The sequence below is a fragment of the Corylus avellana genome, chromosome ca10 (assembly GCF_901000735.1).
Source record: "Corylus avellana chromosome ca10, CavTom2PMs-1.0".
Taxonomy (NCBI): Eukaryota; Viridiplantae; Streptophyta; class Magnoliopsida; order Fagales; family Betulaceae; genus Corylus; species Corylus avellana.
In genome coordinates this window covers 9,507,077-9,524,562 of record NC_081550.1, presented here as the reverse complement: position 1 = coordinate 9,524,562, position 17,486 = coordinate 9,507,077, and the positions used below count along the sequence as shown (strand labels likewise).

At 35.5% G+C, this 17,486-nt stretch overlaps 1 protein-coding gene across 2 annotated transcripts; it reads right to left on the bottom strand.

Annotated features, from left to right (window-relative positions):
• Nucleotides 1-8,405: 8,405 nt before the first annotated feature.
• Nucleotides 8,406-17,234, bottom strand: LOC132163712 (protein FAR1-RELATED SEQUENCE 3-like). 2 transcript variants are annotated; one of them, XM_059574082.1, is made up of 6 exons: nucleotides 17,126-17,234; nucleotides 13,802-16,146; nucleotides 13,550-13,639; nucleotides 13,134-13,283; nucleotides 10,341-10,457; nucleotides 8,406-8,718 (listed from the first exon to the last, which is right to left on the bottom strand). In XM_059574082.1, the coding sequence occupies exons 2-6, from the start codon at nucleotides 16,040-16,042 to the stop codon at nucleotides 8,674-8,676; spliced, it is 2,643 nt and encodes an 880-aa protein (XP_059430065.1). In that variant the 5' UTR covers nucleotides 16,043-16,146; nucleotides 17,126-17,234; the 3' UTR covers nucleotides 8,406-8,673. The 2 variants fall into 2 exon arrangements, with proteins under 2 accessions (XP_059430065.1, XP_059430066.1); XM_059574083.1 differs by having other exon boundaries at nucleotides 13,802-16,141; nucleotides 17,126-17,233.
• Nucleotides 17,235-17,486: the final 252 nt, after the last annotated feature.

The following is a 17,486-nucleotide window of genomic DNA, read 5'->3' as shown; positions in this document are numbered from 1 at the left end:
TATATATATATATATATATATATATATATATATATATATAAAGAAACTTTATTTTGAAACCATGTGTATTTTACAAAGGATTTATATATTTTTAAAATGAATTTTATTTTTTGGGGTATTACCGACGTCCTATTTAGATTTCAAAAAAACGCTGCGTGTAATTTAGTATTTGTAAATCCTCTGTCTGTCTGTGTGTCATCCTGTCATTTCTCTAATTTAATATTTTTTTATTTTATTTTTTGTGACGTGACAAAACGTTGGAAGCAATACTGAAAGGACAGAGTTTTCCTCCAAACTGGGTTGAAGGAATTTTCTTCAACTTAGTCTATAAAAGTGACATGTGTCCATTTTTTTAATAACATGTGAAATGCACATGAGTTTTTAATAAAATTTATTTCAACTTTGTTCCTACTATTAAAAAAAAGGACAGAATTTTCTTTCAAACTGAGTTGGAGGAATTTCCTCAAACCTATTCTATAAAATTAACATGTGTCCATATTAAAACACTAATTTGCTATTGCATCTTTGAAGCCACCATTAAACAAGTTGAAATTTATGATTACCCTTACAATATTTTATCCTATTTGAAGCTTTCAACAATTCCAATTAATTGCTATATTTTTTTAGAAACTAAGAGATATGTAATTTAACTTTTACAATTATGAGCTTTAATATTTAAATTGCTCTTTTAATTAATTGTGTGTGTGTGTGTGTCTATATATATATATATATATATATATATAATTTTTGTTACATATTTTTTAATAATATGAAATATATAATTGTAATTACCTAAGAGTATGGAGAACAAAAATGATTTTATTGAATTGCAATCAAATTCTAAACGAGCTCATGTCAAGATCGATTTATCAAATCTGTTAGTAGATCATTGCTTAAGAAAAAAAATTCATAATTATCATCCTAGTGATTGAGATCAAATTCAAAGAGCGTACAACAAAAAAGACCTTGTCAACCAGTTAACTATGATTTTTCAAAAGCACAATTTGGAAAAACATGGTGCCGTTTTAATCCAACATGGTTCAAACAATATGGTGATTGGTTGAAATACAAAATTTTAAAAAATGTTGCATATTACTTATATTGTTATCTCTTCAAACCAGATACTAAAAATCAAGTAGGAGAAGACTTGTGTTGTTATTGAATGGTCTAAAAATTGGAACAAGAAAGAGAAGTTACATAGTCATGTTGGGGCTCACAGTAGTGCATATAATCAAGCTCGATGAAGATGTGAAGCTTTATTAAAAATGCAAAAACCAGACAAGAACTTTTATAGATATTAAAAGCGTTGGTCATAAAAGAAGTTTCTTAAAATGGAAAGTATTTGAGTGAGGTAATGGGAAAATTAAGTTGATTCAATATGAGCCAACCCGCTTCGATCTATTTCACATAAAATCGAAAGCTCTTAAACATCATCTTCCTCTCTTCTTCTTCTTCTCTTACAAACTTTGATCGCCAAAAGCCCTAAAAAAGCTAATCGTCAGCCATGTCAACTAACCAAGTGACCCATAACCGGAAGAGATCAGAGTTGAGAAGAATACCTATAATAGACCAGATTCAAATCATTCAAGAACTACGATGTCCACCATCGAGGACATCCGGTCTCCCACTAGTGCACATGGGCGCTCAATAATTCATAAGCGTTAATATTTTTTTTTTTCTAATAATTTTTTTATTTGTTTGTTTTTGGAAAATAAATTGTTTATTTGTATTTATGCATAGACTTATGAGAACTATAGAAAAGTAAACTTGTGGACAGCCCCAAGAAATAAGGGTTTGACGTTGAAAAGATCATGACTTATGTTGTACAAGCTCAAAGCCCAAAGAATGGTTTGAAGAGAAGCTATGGGAGCGGGTAGAGGACATTGATTTCAAGATAAGCCAAAAGAAGTCTAAAAATATATTAACAAAGAACCCACCACCGATATGATATCAAAGAAGATGTAGAAGTTGGATTTGCCCCCCTTTCCTAACCCACCACTGCACTTGCCTGAGGATGTCAAGAATCGTATAAAGGCGGTAGATGGAACAGAGGTGATTATGGTAATACAAAAATTGGGGTGGCTACGCACAAAGGGGTGGTTCAAAGCCACCCCTCAATTGTTGAAATAGCTTTTTCTTCAATGAATATTGTTAAAAATCGTTTACGTAACTGAATGAGAGATTAGTGGATAAATGATTGTCTAGTTATGTACATTGAAAATTATATATTCAAAACTATTAGCAATGAAGTAATCATGCAACGATTTCAAGGTATGAAGTCTTGTCGAGGAAAACTAAATAAAGAATTTTATAAGATAAAATAAATTGTAAGTTACATTTATATGTTTTAAACAATAATTAAATTTGTTGAATTATTTATTTATTGCGTTAGTTATATGTTTTAGTGTTTTTAATTTTTTAATCAATAAATTTGTGTTGACTCCCTTGAACCAAAACCCTGGCTCCGGCACTATGTTCAAGATTAGTAGGATGTAATGGAATATAAGAAATGAAGATACATCATTAGAAACTTATTTAGGAAGAACAAATCAATCATCTAGAGTAGACATATTAAACTTTGATGATTCATATGAAAAACATCCTCAAGAAAAATTACATTTCGAGATACAAGTACAGACTTTGTAGTAACATCAAACAACTTGTATCATATGCTTCTATAGGGCTATCCTATAAAAGTACAGGGCTTAGCACGTGAGTTAAATTTTGTATTGGTAAGTAAAGGTGAAAAGATGGTTGCAATTAGCGGTTAGTGACTAAAACCACTAACCACAACTGTCTAAGCAGTTAGTAAATTTTAGTAACCATCTCCGCTAACCGCTAGGTGATTAACAGCTTAGGCGATTACTCGTCTGGTTAGCAGTTAGCAGATAAATAACCGCCTCCGCTTTTAATAAAAAATAAATAAAATTATACTGAAACCCAGCTTGTATACATACGGCGCACCAAGAAAAAAAAAATTGCACTAAAACCCGGCTTGTGCACCTACGGCGCACCAGGCTTGGGCTTAGCCAAGCTTCCTTGGTCTTAGTGAGGTTGGTCTTAGCCAGGCAGTGAAGGGCTGCTTTATATAGAGGAGTGAAAGTGTAATAAGTTGGTTTGTTTCCAATATGGGACAAACAAGAAGAGTTTGAAGAGAGGTTTACTTGAAAACCTAAAGTACAGACTTTCAACCTTAATACAAGTACAGACTTTCGATCTGCTTTATATTGCCTTCGCACAAGTGTAGGCAATATATATATATATATATTATCTAACATACAAACAATATATTTATATTAGAATCAAAAGACTAAGGGGGAGTTAGCATTATTATTATTATGTAAAATTATAATTTATAACATATATTGGAACTAAGTCTCTAGATACTTAATTAATAATTATTGTATTAGTATGAATTTGTATACTTATGTCATGTTATATATGTATAATTTGTTATTATTTAACCATATGATTTAATAACCAATTGATCATGTGATTAAGCATTTGAACTGTCATTGAATCACATGATTAAATATTGATCTTATACATTTATATTATTCAATATGCATATATGTATAATTATAATTTATAATATACTAACATACATTGGATTAACATACATGTGTAATTTGTTATTATATAATCATATAATTTAATCATCAATTAATCATGTTATAAGTATAAATATTCTTCTTATTATTATTATTATTATTATTATTATTATATAATAAAAATATATATATGTAAAAAAAACGGTTAGCAGTTCTAGATTTTCGCCCTTACTGGTAAGAGTAGATGCATAGCAAAGACATCCAAAGACATGATGATGAGAATAGGTTGGAGTAATGGAAAATAGTGTTCCATTTGAAAATTTATTGGAAAAGCCGAGGGGTTGGAATGCGATTTATGACATGTACAACAGTAATTATACAATCACTACAGGAAAAAAAATGAGCTTGAAACCTCAAAGCTCTTGCCATATTCAATAAATGTTGATGTTTACATTGAACAATAGCCTTTTGTTGAGGCGTTTCAACACTACTCTAGAGATCAATTGTTCATTTTAAGAATAAAAATCAACCATTTGAATTCAGCACCATTGTTGGATCACAAAAAAATTAATTCTAAGGTGTTGACGTGTGTGCCTTAACCCATCAAGGTTTGGTGTGGGGTCCATTGCTTTTACTAGTCCTTGTAAGCTTTGGTTTCATATTCCAACGTGGAGTGGGAGAGGAATGCACCGACTTGGACTTTTCTCTCAAAAGTAACCTAGTTTGCTTGCTATATATATATATATATATATATATATATATATATATATGCTTTTTGGTTCTTTTTGTGTGTGCACAAGAGAAGCAAAACAGAGCTGCACAAGTATAATTTTGTGGGCTGCTGTGTTTGAGGGCTGTAACACCGTATCACAAGATAGAGCTGCACAAATGTTAGTCTCTAAAAGGGAGAAAGGTGGGCTGCTATGTGTGTGATCAAAAGAAGTTGACTGTTTTCTTTTTGATTTTGGAGGAGTCAAAATAAGAGAGAAAAAGAAAGGGTGCTATAGTGGAAGAGAAAAAGAAATAGGGACGAATCGCCATCGTATCTCAGTAAAAAAAGAAGAGTTAGTATTTCTGTCTTTTGTATTCTCTTTGGGGAATAATCTCTATTGTGTGATAGTGAGATTTGGGTGTATTGGGATTTTGGATCTGAGTGATTTTCTCTCTACTATATTTTGTACTCCATCTTTCATAGTGAATTTCGTTATGATCGCCTGAGCCAGTGGACATACTCACACTGAGGGAACCACTTAAATCTTGGTGTTATTTTATGTGTGATTATTCTCGTCTTATTTAGCCGTAATTGTAATCGCGTGTACGTGTTTTTTGCACAACATAAGTTATTATTGTGTTTTGATCAAATGAAGGAAAGATTGAATATGGGAGCAAGTTTGAGATAAACTTAAGTAAATCAACTATAGTAATCTACAATGGTAAGAAAGAAACAAGAACATTAGTAGATTCAACATATAATGGTTCTCAAATATCACAATACCTCAACTCAAAAGGATGCCAAGAAACGGAGTTGCTGATTGAAAAATGCAATCGACGTTGCTTAGCTAAGGGACAAACTGTACAACATTTGTTTGATTCAAAAGAAATTAGAGGAATTAATTAGTCCATGCAACAATTTTATTCAAGAATGTGATATATGGCCTAGTCTAAATGTCAAATATCAACATAAACAACATTTATGGAAGAGACTTGAATTGAAACTTGAGCATAAGAATGTGATTGAGATTTGTATTGTAAATGAAACAGGCCACCTTGTTCTCTACCCATTCTAATTGTATTCCAATTGAACAAATGTTGTATATGTTGGGTTTTATTTTACTTTTGAGTGGACTGCATAGTCATTTTAATATTTGAGTCTATAATGGGCTGGACCAATTCTATAAGCACGTGAGGAAGCCATGTACTCTCACTCTACATATATAATGAAGTTAGCCCATTATACTTCATTAGGTCATCAGAGGAATTAGGGTTGAGAGACTAGTGCGCTCTACACACACAACACAACAGGACAAAAGGAGGAAGATGGCAGACTCATCTTCAAACAAAGAAGGTACGTTTACATTCTTTTCATTATTGTGTACATGCTATGGAGTAAGACAGATTTATTTAGTGAAATCTAACAGTATAAAGCAAAAACCGTAGTTTTGATAAGTTTATTGGCATAAATTAGATTAAAAGAAAATGATGGAACACAAAGAACTTCAACTGGAATAAGAGTATCTGAAAATTTTAGTGTATCAATATGGGTAACTAAAGCAAATTAGTCATATGATAGTTTTACACAAGTGGAAACTACAACAGTAATAAAGGTTAAATATGAAAGAGAACTGATCATATGATCAATATCTCTAGTATCAATAATCCAAGGATTATCATTTTGACTATTACTGGAAGCAGCATGAAACAAAGTGGAAGATGAAAAAACAAAATGTTTAATGTCTAAAAAAGAAGATAGGAGAAGAAAGATAGTCACCTAACATATTTGAAAAAAAGGTGATATTCAGAAGTAAGAATATTACCCACTTGATGAGTGGAAGGAAGTGCATCAAATGGTTGATGCTTGAGCAAAGCTGATAATTGTTGTCATTGCTCATGAGTAATAGGCAATTGAGCAACTTTACGTTTATATTCTTAAATCTTAATTAGCGAAATGAGAATTGAATTTTCTTTTATTGAACTTGTAACCCAGGAACTTCTTGCTCAGATGCTTAATTAGCAAAATAAGAATTGGATTTTCTTTTATTGAACTTATAACCAGGTGGATACCCATGTAATTTGTAGCATTTTTCAATAGTATGACCAATAACACCACAATGACTGTAGGTGGGATGATCTTTTACGAGAGGCATTCCGCTAAGCATGTCAATTTTGAGGTGCTAAAACATACTTTGTCATTAATGCATCAATATCATGAGTTAAAGATCCAATTGATGATGAATTTTCTCTCTGGCATTCTTCTTGAAGAACAAAATAAAACACACTTTGTTAATTGATGGTAGAAGATCAAGAAGGACAATATGTCCTCTAATGTGAGAAAAAGACTCATTCAATCCCGTAAGGAAATGAAAAAAATAAAAATAAAATAACTCATGTTGGTGGTAATCAAGAAATGTTTTTTTCTTGATTACCAAGGTGATAGTTGAGTTGGTAAAACAGCATGGGATAAGGTTGAATTCCCCCCCTCTTTTCTTCCTAGTGGTAACGGGTTCGACCCCGCTTGCAATAGTAGCCTGTGAACCAGATGTTACTAAGAAAGGGTTTTACCAACTTGCACTCTCTTGGGGCTATGGTGACGGACTCGCCTTCCCAGGTAGCTATGGCTCAAACCGAACATTTCACAGCGGGTGAGAACCCTGATGGTCATGCCCAAGGAGGAAAATTACATTGGTTGCCACTTTCCGCCTTTTTGAATAGGAAAAAAAAAAAAAAAAAAAAAAAGGTTTTTTCAAAGCGCCACGAGAACATGTAGATAGAGGACGATAATTGCTCAGTTCATCCCACAATCCTTCAAGACAAGTGAAGTAGTTACTCACCGATACATTGTCCTGTGATAGAGATGAAATGGCCTTTTGCAATTGAAAGATTCTTAGGCCATTTCATTGAAAAGAACGCTATTTTAGATCGATCCACATTTCTTCAGCAGTATTAATATATATAACACTTGCAAGTATTTCCTTTGAAACTGAGTTCAAAATCCAAGACAAAACCATTTTATAGCACCTGATCCATGTGTGATGTAAAACATCTCAAGGACTTGATGGTTTGCTCAAGAGTACCATCACTAAAGCCGACTTTGTTTTTGGTTGTTAACGACATAATCACGGAACAATTCCAAGTATTGTAATTCTCACCAGTGAAAGGTTGAGAAACCAATGTAGAACTAGGACTATAACCATGATGAAGGTAGAAGGGACTGGAAGATCTTCAATGGAAATTGCAGAGGAAGAAAACACCATGAAAAGAAAACTTGACTAAGAATACTTTGCTCCCCTATCAAAGTTGCAGAGTTGTAAGAAAAAACAAAACAGCATTATACTTTGCTTTCATTTGTTCTATTTATACAACAAATGAATTAACAGAAATATAACTAATCCAGGTCATCATATAAACTAACCTAACCAACTTAACTAATTTGGTTATATGACCCTTTCCAAATGTTTTGGCATTGGCATTGTGCTCCATGGGACATTTTTGTATGGAGGGGGGGTTTTCCCACTCTTGAGCTGAGGAAATAGAATCCTCTCCATTTCAAATGAAATGAATCATCTCCATTTCAAATGAAATGAAAAGTATCCATTTAGTACAAAATGAGGGGTAATATTATAAATTTTAAGCTGAGTGGGGGTTGTAAATCAATTTTTTTAGGTCAGAAAGCACCTACTTGCAATAGCCAACCCTCTACCCAAACACAAACTTCGCTAGGTAGAGCCACTTTAGCTTGGTAATATAGTGTAAGATTTTTTTTTTTTTTTATTATTATTATTATTATTAATTATCTTATGGTTATAATTGTAATATCACATGCATTATATTACCAATTTGGCAAAGCATTTGACTGCAAAAGTAGAATTACATGAGGTTGTTAAATCAAATTCAGCAAAAGCACAAGGTAATTCTTTGATATTTTCCCCAATTGTTAATCCAACCAAGTATGTTCCTTTGATTGACATGCAAGAAATCCACAATCTGGTAAACGAAGGGGCAGCTAGAAACTAAACGGCAGCCTGTTTGTATCGAGAATTCTGAGTAGTTAAATCAGTCCAAATTGAAAGTTTACTGACCAATTCTTGTGGAAGAAAAATGAACCTATCAAAAAGAACGGGGAGACAATCTAGAACAAGCATATTAAGTAGATGGTGTCATCTATCAATGGGGAAAGATACAATAAGGAGCATATCAGACCTAACAAAGACTCTTTGATGCCTTGAATTCACAGGTTTGATACATTACATGTACAAGTATGTTGGACAAGCTTACAGAGAAGGGGAAAAGAGAGGCTATCCAACATATAATTAGAAAATGAAAACATCCCAACGGAAAAGAGACCCTACTTTTTCCATTCATGGGGATCTGGGCGTGAAATTTGAAGTCCACAAATTACCATGCTTTACTTCCTTTGCTTTTTGGATTGAGGCTCTGAGTGGGTCTCGGCCTGCCAAACAAGTCTCATGATTAAAACAACAAAATCAAATTTTCACCATATACTTTAATGTGACACCACCATACACTTCAAATGCTTCAGTCCAGCTACTGCCAATTATTTATTCAAATTCAAGCAAAAGATCCTTCACAATGCAAGAGCATACAAACATAAAAACAACAGAATCGATTTCAGCAAAAAAAAAAAAAAAAAAAGAGAGAGAAAGAAACGAATTTTAGATCTTACAACAAAATTATAAAACGAGAACCTTAGTTAGTCTAATAGAAGACACTCATTTCCTTGTAGCCAAAAGAATAAGTAACACATTAAAACAAAAAATTCCTTCTTAGAATTTTCCAATGAGAGGGCTAAGGATTGAGAAAAAAAAAAAAAAAAAGGGGTTTAATAATAAAAGAAAACTTGCCCCCTGTGAACCAAAATCTTGGCTCCGCCTTTGTCATGTCTCCCATTTTATTTACTTCACTTGGGAGTCCCTATGTACTACATTCATAAAGGGAATGCTGCTTGAAAGACAAGTGCTTTGAGAAAGCCTCACTTATTAAATAAACTGCCAATTTACTATAAGCTATATATAGGCTATGGCAGATTGCGAGATCAAGAAGTTGAAAAGCAACCTTTTTATGGTCCAGAGAAGCTAAACGGGGAGAGACAGTGACGTTAGTTCATGATTTAACGACCAAAGTGGCTAGATAGGATGAAAGATAAATGATGAAGATGGAGAGAGGAGAGAGCAAATGAATGAAGACAATAATTATTATTATTATACTAGAAATCTATCCAGTAAGAATTTTATAGTCACAGTAATAAAAGACAGGTTTAGTAATTGAAAGTCAATGGAAAAAAGTATACTCCGCATGTAATGGATACTCCCACACCGGGTAGGGTATAGTATCAATGGGATATCATTTCCATATTAACAAAGATGAAAGAAAGAAAGAAGAATCAACTGCTTCCTCTGCCTTATTTGCTGTGTTCCTCATCAGACCTTCTTTCTCCCCCTCGTCCTTCTCTTTCTATTTTTTTCTCTATTTCTGTGTAAAAATTTTAACATCAAATCACTTCTTCAGACTTCTTGCTGTGGCTCCTCACAAAAACCTTCTTTTCTCCCCCTCATCCTTCTCTTTCCACCATCTTCATCCTCCTCTTACTTTTGTCTCTTTCTATATTATTTGCCCCCACACACACACACACACACAGCCACCCACTCTTTTCCTGGCAAAAACTTGAGGAGTAAAGAAGATAAGTTTCAAAATGTTAACTTCTGTATTACATGATTGTTTAGCATAATGCACATTTGTACAATATCAAAAAAGTTTCACAATCCAAGAGAAATGTTAATCGAGTGAGGGGAAGGGGTAAGACTAATCCAAACACAGAAAGAATAAGTAATGTGTGGTTTTATCCCATGTGAATAGCTTACCCTAAGATATTTATCTTGGGTTTCCTAATTAAGCTTCATTTTGCACAATGAAAGACTAATCATATATCAGGTTTATTGGTAAATGATGTTTAGTGAAGATATATTTTGCAAGATAAAATTCCAACAGTCGTATTATAGGGAATATAATGCAATTAAAGAAAGATTCCTAGGTGATTCGGTAAAGAATGCTTACAGGATTTGAAAGCTGCTCGCGTATATAAGCCATTGATCTCAGCATGGCACCTAAAGTATCCCTGGACACCTGAAATTTAACCTCTGATTCTCCTGAAGTTGTCTCAGTATCTTGAAGCTGGAATTGTGGGAAGAAGAGAACATATTCACTAATTGAACAATTTAATAAGTAAACTGCATATGCAAAATATGGCAGCAAAACCATTCCAGATCAATGGATTACCACCCAAACCCAAATCATAACTGAACAGTGTTCCTTTTTTGGGATTTTTGAGTGCGTGAAGGGAAAATTATAGAAGAATGCACTCACACGTTCATTTCAATGAAAATCATATCTTTGGTGAAGAAAAAGATTAAAAATCTTTTTTCCTTTTTTTTTTTATTGGTAAGTTATACACATACATCCAGTAATTCATGAACCCATGACCTCACCCTTCATCCCATTCCAATAAAAAGAGGAAATGACATTTGAGATGGAGCTCGTTTAACTTACATGCTATAAAATCGTTGATACCTAGCTCATGACCTCACCCTTCCTTTCCCACCCCCCACCCCCCAAAAAAAAACAACACACAAAACAAACAAAATAATAACAATATTAAGGAATGCACCCCAGTTTATCCGTCCAATTGACCCATCTTAGCCATGAGCAAATATAATACAATTACCACATATATGTTGCTTCTGAGGAAGATCAACTCCGAAGCTACTCAAGGAGAAAACATCTTAGACATGAATTTTTTATTTTAAAACCGAAAAGCACTACTCAGATACACAGAAAGTATACAAAAGAAACACCTAACTAGGAATAGATTAAAGAACAAGAAAATTATGAAAACTAAGCTCCTAGGGAGCTACAAACGGCAGCTGTCCAAGTATATAGAGTAAAAAATAAAAAGGACTCAAGCTCCGCCAACAACATCTCGCGGTTCTCAAAATTTATGTCATTTCTTTTCCTTCAAAGACATCACAAGAGGCAAGAAGGCACCATTATTCCACACAGCATCACTTCGAGTTCTACCACCAGTACAACAACAAGCAAACAAGTTAGCTACACCACTAGGCATCACCCAAGACAGCCCAACTGGAAAAGGCATTTCTTAAGGCGCAAGCGACCTTACAATGGAGGAGATGATGGTCCACGGACTCCCCATTCCTCTTGCACATACAACACCTATCAATCAATATGAAATGTTGCTTCCTAAGATTGTCCATAGTAAGGATCTTCCTAGGACCAACGACCAGGCAAAAAAGGCCGTCCTCAAGGGAACCTTAGTCCTCCAAATACTCTTCCAAGAAAAAGGAGTGCCAACGTTACATGCAAGGACACTATAAAAGGAGATAACAACGAACAACCCTTTTCTGGAGGGGAGCAACAAAGCTTGTTTTCACCATCTTGTCTCATTCTTACTAAGTACAACAAATTGAAGAACGAAACAAAGACGTACATCTCCTAATCATGAGCTGCTCTAACAAATCTTACGTTCCACTGAGTTGAGTCACCAAAAAACTCCAAGTGAGCCGCTACTTAAGCATTTTGTACATAGGCAATGCCATATAAATCTTGAAAGGTTTCTTTTGGGGCCTTGTCTCCACACCACATATCATGCTAGAATCTAACATTGGCGTCATCCCCCACCTTCAACTCAGACCTATTATGACTTGAAAATATCCCCCAACCCCTCCTGATATTCTTCCAAATCCCCACCCCACACGAACCAATAGGCTCATTAGAAGACCACCAACTCCACGAGTTGCCAAATTTAGAGTCCACCACGCCTTTCTCTCATACACATAACGCCAAAGCCATTTTTTCCAAAAGAGCATGGTTGAACTTCAACAAGTTCCGAATGCCCAACCCTCATCGGAGATCAGAGAGTAGACCTTGGACCAGCTAACTAAGTGAAATTTGAACCCTTTCACTAATCCCATCCTATAAGAAATCATGATTAAGCTTCTTTATGCGATTTGCAACACCCACAAGGAGAGGGAAGAGGGACAAGAAATATGTCGGAAAATTGGAGTGTGCGCTCTATATAAGGGTAGCCCTACCATCCTTAAACACGTACATCATTTTCCAACTAGCCAAACGATGTTGTATCTTTTCAGTAACTCCATTCTAAATAGACTTGGCCTTAAGGGAAGCCCCCAATAGACGACCAAGATATTTCAAAGGCAAGGAAGAAACCCTGCAACCCAAAATGCCAACTAACCCATCCACATTCTCAACAATAGCCATAGGTAAACTATCCAATCAACAAGACTTGCTATCTCCTTCATGCTATAAGGCAAACTACATCGACCTCCCTGAGAAATTTTATCACATTTTTTATACATCAATCCAATCAGCAACACTTGCTACCTCCTCCTTTCTATAAGGTATACTACATTGACCTCCCCTCGAAGGGGAGAGAGAGAGAGAGAGAGAGAGATGAAACCCAATTATAAGGTCAAAAACCACTCCTCCCAACTTAAAAGTTCAAACTTCATGATAACCTATCAGGGTCACTTCCCTTGCAGAAATATGTACATATGGTGAGCTTGCCACAAAGATAGAAGTTAAAATAAAACCAAACCAGATCTATGATCTAACATCACAGTCAAACTTGCATGTACTACTCGCATTTGCATAGAGACATGGGGGTGGTGTTTCCATGTGTGGACCTAAGACAAGTATACCACAGCTAAAACAAACTTTTAGTAATAAAGTTTAACATAATGATCCAGCAAAGGGGTTCACAAAACAAATGGGACATATTTATGCGACATAGGCCTAGAATTTGAATTCACATACCTTCAAGTTTATAACAGCAACCTTATTGGCCGGTGTTGATAGCTGTTCGCTGATGTAGGCCATAGACCTCAACATAGGTTCAAGTGATACCCTTGAGAGCTGAAACTTAACCTCTGATTCTGCTGAAGGGGTTCTGCTATAATCTTGCAACTGCAGTGGTTAAGAGTGAAATATATGATATTATAAAGCTCCTGATCAGTTAATTTTAAATTTAAGGAAAATAAGAGAAACTATGCAACTCATGCATCGCTACTGGTCAAAATCAAATACAATTAATTTAATAAATTTTAAAAATGATCCATCTATTTAAGCTGTAATCTCCCAGCAGGCAGTTATCGGATGAAACACTTCCAACTTGCGCAATTAGATGATACAAAAGTTCCCAGTTTTTTTATGCTTTCACTTCATCTACATACCTTCAGATTAATCACAGCTACTCTGTTCCCAGGCACTGAATTCTTATTCTCCATAACCCAAGTCATTGACTTTAGACAAGGAAGAACAACCTATGCAAAAGGGCCAAACAAGGGCCAGATCAGTCTCATGCTATCATGCTCAAAACAGACAGATGTGTAAAACAATGAAACTCACAAGTGAAAAAGAGGGAAAAAAAACATAAATAATGAATATATGAAACTAACAAAAAAAAAAATCATTTTCCTTCATACCATGTTTTCAGGAGGACCATCATCTCGGTGAAGAGAGACAGGAGCCATGCGAGGCAAATTCAAATCAGCAACAGATTGAGCAGGAGCACCAGTATCATTTAGATTAAATCGTCGTGTCACCTCATCTTGTCGTGGCCACAACAGTGGGGTCATATCTGAAGCCGATGCAGAGGTCTTCCTGTCATCATAGCCGACCCCACTAACCTGAGAGCTAGGAGGTGCAACTTTGGCAACATTTTTCTTCACCAAAGCAACCTTCTTCACACCTTCTTTAAGAGCACCCATTGCCACATTATAAGCTTCTACAGCTATAGACCCTCCTTCAGCATACTTTATGGCTTCCCGACATAGATTGTTGTACCGCAATGTCAGAGACTCTTGGCCATGTAATTCACCACCATGTTCATCTAATCCAACTCCACTCTTCGCGTTTCTAGTCCAACGGGACAATATGTAATGGGATGGCAATGTAAGCACATTTGTCACAGTGAAGACAGTCAAAACATGTCTACAAAGAATTCCAGAATACTCAAACATTTGACAACTGCAGCTAGCTTTCATCTCAGGATAGTTTAATGTGACAATATATGCCTTTTGATCATCCTCAAACTTTGCAACCCTGAATGTGCTAATAGCTCCATCACCTTCAATTCTATTTGCTGTATACACAAACGTTTCAACTAGCTCTTCCTGAAATTTCGCAAATATTTTCCTTGTATAAAGATTTGCTGCCTGTTTTTCCATTGGTGATGGTGTCCTCAGTACTGGTGTGGTGCAAATTGTATCAAAATCTGCTTCTATTTCCTTTTCAAATGAGCTCTCTAAAGCTCTTTCATATTGCCTAAAGAACATAGGCAAAGTGGTCTGTTGATTCACATAACCATCAAAAAATGAACCATCAAATCCTTGATTAGGAGATAGAACAGCAAAAAAGGAATCCCGAAAATATACGGGGACCCATTGAGCACGGGCATTATATAATGATTGAAGCCAATCGTTTCTCCTGAGATCATATTTATCAAGGACTGAATTCCAAGATAATTCAAACTCCTCAATAGTTTCAGTCAAGTTGATACAGTTATACAGTTCCACCTGAAAATTAGGATGTACGTGACATACATGAGCCAGCTTTTCCTGGCCTTCTCTCAAGACATGCCACTTACTAATACAGTGGCGGGCTTCTGGAAACACCTGAGAGACAGCAGTCTGTATTGCTCTGTCTTGATCAGTGATTATAGAGACAGGAGGACGATCATTCATTGCCGTAAGAAACGTCTTAAAAAGCCAGACAAAAGAGGCCTCTGAATCATCTAAGAGTAATGCACAACCAAACAAAACTGTCTGACCATGATGGTTCACCCCAGTAAATGGAGCGAATGGCACTCTATACTGATTTACTCTGTACATGGTGTCCAGTGTTACTGCATCACCAAAATGACTGTAAGCTGTCCTTGACCTTGCATCTGCCCAAAATACATTAGCCATACGGTTATCATCATCAAGTTGTATTGCATAGAAGAATCCAGGATTCTCAGCCTGCATTTTCTTGAAATATTCCAGCAAATTCTGAGCATCCCTCCCAAGTGTCCTCTTTCGATTAGAAGGCCTAACAACATAATTCATTGCCCCAGTGTTTTTACCAGGGCGATTTGATTCTGCAGGAGGTGTTTTCTTAACTCCGCGATTTGCCTCTCCAGGGACATGGTTTCCATCCATGGAGACATACATAACACCACTCGGAACAATTCCCACCCCTTGGTAAGTTTCAGCCATGGTCTTCGAAGCACCGGCAAAATGTCTACGAGGCCGAAGGTAATGCACTTTACTTGGACTCACCATGGAATGGCTATGCTCCTTTATAAATTTTGTTACAAACCATTTGTCTTGACCTTTTAACTCTATCCTGAGCATTGCATCACAGCTATCAGCATGCCTTCTTTTCAACCCTTCTCTGCCACATACAAAGTCTCTAGTAATGATTGCCCCATCAGATTGAGAGCGATTAGACTGGCCAGCTTTGGAGCTAAAACCCAACCGTCTTGCATACTCATCATAGAAACTCTTAGCAGATTCTTCAGAATCAAATTCCATACCCACATACGGCTCGTCAATCCCATCCTCATCATGAGCTGTGGAATTATCAGCAGCATTTACTTCACCTTCATTGAGCTCAGCATTTCCATCATCTGCTGCACCCCGATGACCCATCCCTTCTTCCACATCAATCACATGAACATCCATACTAAGCTACCGTAACAACACTGAGTTATTGAGTGTCTAATTCACAGAAAAATTCCGTAGATATGCGCCACATACTTTCAGCACCAAAGCAAACACATTCTGCACTAAATATCCAACCATACAAATTGATTCACTATTTAACAATACAAAAAAGACCCAAAAGAAAAATTCACCGAAAAATCCAAAACTAAGATACCAACCTCCATTTGATTGCCAAGAAATTGCACTTTAAAAAAAAAAAAAAAAAAAAAAAAAAAAAAAAAGATAACTGAAAATCAAGAATCTTTATATGGCATGCCACCCTTAACCTATGAAAGAAGAGTAATGCTAGAAGCCACATTTTTCCCCCCACAATGTTGATGTAGCAATCCCAACCAACCCTTGAATTTTTTTTATTTTTTTTATTTTTAACAATGAATGATCTAGTGGTTGGATGGAACTGCCACATCAACATTGTGGGATAGTTATGAGATAAAAATGTAGTTTTTAACATTAATCATCAAAGAAATGCCATACCCAATTCTTTGGAAGAATCCATATCAATATTTACTCACTAAACTAATCTTTAGACAACAACGCAAGCTGGTTCAGATGAAAATGTTACAAAACTGGAAAACCAAACACAATGGCTCTCAATTTTCATAAACAGCTCTTTTTCTCATATTTGAAGTTTCCAACTCTGACACAACTCACATATACATATACATAAGCAAACATAAACGCCCGCACGCACATAAACACAAAAGCCAAGGACTTCAATTTAGGAAACTAGAAGCCATACCCTTTGAATTGCAAATAAAAATTCAAAATAATCAAATTCCGATCACCCAGTACCAATGAAACACTAGCAATCAATATTAGCATGGAACTGAACTCATTTGATTCTACTTTCACAAAACCAACCCTTTCATCAAAAATCATGGGTCACCATAGTTACATACACATACATATTTATGATATAAAGGGGGCAAAGAGGAAGAAGAGAAAGAGAGAGTTGGAGAAACCCTAGGGTTTAAACTATACAGAGGGTTTCAGCGTAGGAAAGGAAACACAGTAAAAGAGATTGTGTCACAGAAATGTTACCTGAAGAGGAAAGTCCGAAACGACCGCGTTTCGTGGTGTGTTTAGGGTTTCTCCACCACCGGGCGATTGCAGAGACGGAGAGAGACGGAGAAAGAGAGAGGGAGTGCGTGCCGCATAGGTTTCAGATGACATAAGTAGACGCGCGTAATCTTCACCGTTAAATTTAGATCAGACGGTTGATGTCCCTTCAGAACTAACACATTTCGCTTTATCAGATTACAATGAAGTCCCGTCAGAACTGTGGGCCCCATACATTGTAGTGTATTGGTACCAGACCCTATCTTTTTTTCTTTTTTTCTTTTTTTCTTTTTTTTTTTTTAATGTGAAGATAGGTCTTAAGAATTTCAACAGTTTTTCCAAA